Raw genomic sequence first — 2,553 nt, 5'->3', positions numbered from 1 at the left:
GTTGTACCGATCTTCACCTCCTTTACCTCATCCTCATCCCCCAGATTGAGTACTTCAACATCTTCCTGATGAGGTTTTATCTCCTTACGCTCTTGTTCCACTAGTCTTAACAGTTCAGGAGGGGGTTCCGGGTCATCATCACAATCATCTTCCGTATTATTGACAGGGCGCCCAAAATCAGGAATATCGACATAATTATTTTCAAAACACTCATTGCCATATCTGCATTATTTAAGTTTGCGAAAAAGAAATAAATAAACGAAACAACGATGAAGAATGCAAAATGATGATAAAACACAAACAAACACACTTTGATTATCGCACTGAGCATAACAAACTAAAAGCGTCAACCCGTAAGTCATGAATCCTAAAGCCCCGGGTAAAGCTATAGGATTAATTAAAGTTATTACATCTCATTCAAATTAGGCATCATAGGCAAATCCAGCATCTCCCAGTTGTCGAGTCGTGCATCCGAGGAGCAGGCCCACACGAAACTGGAGCCTTCCTATCCATCTTCATCTCCCACTGCTGCTATGTGGCCAGTGTTAACCCAACCAGCGCTGCGAAAGCTCTCTTTAAGGTCACAGATACGAAGTCTTCCCACCTTGGGCTCCCGTCTTTCCACTCGAGCCAGACTGCGCTCTCTCCTTTCTTCTATCAGCCTTCTCCTGTCCTCCTTGGTGGGCTTGTATCCCAGGCCATACCTATTCTTGTTCTCTACGACCTCCAGAGGGAATGCTCGCCCCTGTCCATACTTGCCCAAACCTTTCCCATGCAAATAACCTTCTTTTAGCATGACCTTGGCCATCATGATAGAAGCACGCGACAGATGCGGGTTGACCGCGAATGGCTCCACATAGGTGTTTCCCACAATCTCCAGAGATTGGAAAGCTGTCTCGAGAGCTTCCTCGGCTGCTTCAATATAACGGGTGGATGATGGTCCGCTCACTAGGAAATCCTCCTCTCCTGCCACTATCACCAGCTTGTCTCCCATAATATACTTCAACTTTTGGTGTAGTGTATAGAAGGCACAACCCCCGCGGAATGGATCCATGGGCGACCCAACAGACAACTATAGGCCGGGAGGATGTCCATGACTTGGAATGTTACTTGAAAGACACACGGACCGACTTGGACTGGCAGTTCTACCTCTCCCATCACTTCCCGTTTACTACCATCAAAGGCTCTCACAATCATAGAACTTGGCTTCATATGCATTCCGTCACTGGGTAGCTTCTCCAAGGTTACTTTTGGCATGACGTTCAGGGAGGATCCATTATCCACTAAGACANGTGCTATCACATGATCCAAGCATTTCACAGAGACATGAAGGGCTTTGTTATGACCTCTTCCTTCAACAGGTATCTCCTCATCAGTGAAGGTGAGGTAATTATTAGCAACAATGTTGCCAACAATGCCCTCGAACTTGTTCAGAGAAATATCTTGCTCCACATGAGCCTCACTGAGTATCTTCATCAATAACTTTCGGTGGGAGGCAGAATGCATGAGTAATTCTAGCAAGGAGATCCGGGCAGGCATGCGGTTCAACTGTTCCACCACTTTGTACTCACTCTGTTGTATGAACTTTAGGAATTCACCAGCCTCTTCCTCGGAGATTTCCTTCTTCTCCTCTTTGTCGGGGGTCTCTTCGGCCTCCACGTTCTTCCCCTTCAAGAACTCCTTTGCTTTTGCAGTCATTGTTGCTTCCCTATCGTCGGCTCTTTCTCTCTCCAATTCTGGTGGTGTAAAGATTTGACCACTTCTGGTCATTCCACCAATGCCTGATATGTTTTCGACAGTCGGACTTGCATCCTTTCCTTCATTTAATGCAGTTGCCCCATACCTCCATGGGACGACTTTCTCGTTCTTATAAGGGAAAGGAGTTGGCACTCGGATGACAACAGACGAATTTCCTTCAGTTACCAGTGTAGGGGTGGTCCTAGTGAAACGGATCACCAAAGGTTCGGGCAGAGTCACATCAGATTCTCCACCAGTTTGTGCAAATACTTCTTCCTCTCTGACCTTGCGGCACACTTGCATCATATTTTTATCAAGTAAGTCCTGTAGAAAAATCTCGAATTCCCTACATTCCTCAATAGAGTGCCCGGCCTCCGGATGTAGTGCGCACGCTATACCCATATCATAGTCGCCTTTCACTAGGCCCTTCTTCAACAAAGCTTCAAAAATGAATCTCCTAGAACTTCTGATTTTGCCTACATCTCTTATCAGATCATGGTTTTCAACTTCGACAGCATTCGTTGAGGAACTCCCGTGCCCGGACAATGGATTAGTATCAACGCTGGGCTGGTCCTCTTGGAACTTTAACCAACCCGAGTCTATCAGAGCTTGAACCTTGTATTTGAGAGCCATGCATCCTTCGGTCGAGTGACCAACGCCACCCGCATGATAACTACACCTGGCATTTGCGTCATAACCCCTAGGGTATGGCGGCTGTACAGGCTTCATCGGGCAAATGGCGACCAGACCCTTCTTGACTAGGTTAGGTAACAATTCAGTGTAAGTCATAGGAATTGGGGTGAACCTAACAAATTG

At 46.6% G+C, this 2,553-nt stretch overlaps 1 protein-coding gene across 1 annotated transcript in view; it reads right to left on the bottom strand.

Moving 5' to 3' along the window:
• Positions 1-1,002: 1,002 nt before the first annotated feature.
• LOC106776873 overlaps positions 1,003-2,553 on the bottom strand; it is a 12,156-nt gene continuing 10,605 nt past the window's right edge. The window contains exon 3 of the mRNA XM_022776012.1: positions 1,003-2,487. Coding sequence (XP_022631733.1) covers positions 1,003-2,487 — 1,485 coding nt within the window. The remainder of the gene's footprint in view (positions 2,488-2,553) is intronic.

Source organism: Vigna radiata, chromosome 11, assembly GCF_000741045.1.
Source record: "Vigna radiata var. radiata cultivar VC1973A chromosome 11, Vradiata_ver6, whole genome shotgun sequence".
NCBI lineage: Eukaryota > Viridiplantae > Streptophyta > Magnoliopsida > Fabales > Fabaceae > Vigna > Vigna radiata.
This window is presented reverse-complemented; position numbering and strand designations above follow the sequence as displayed.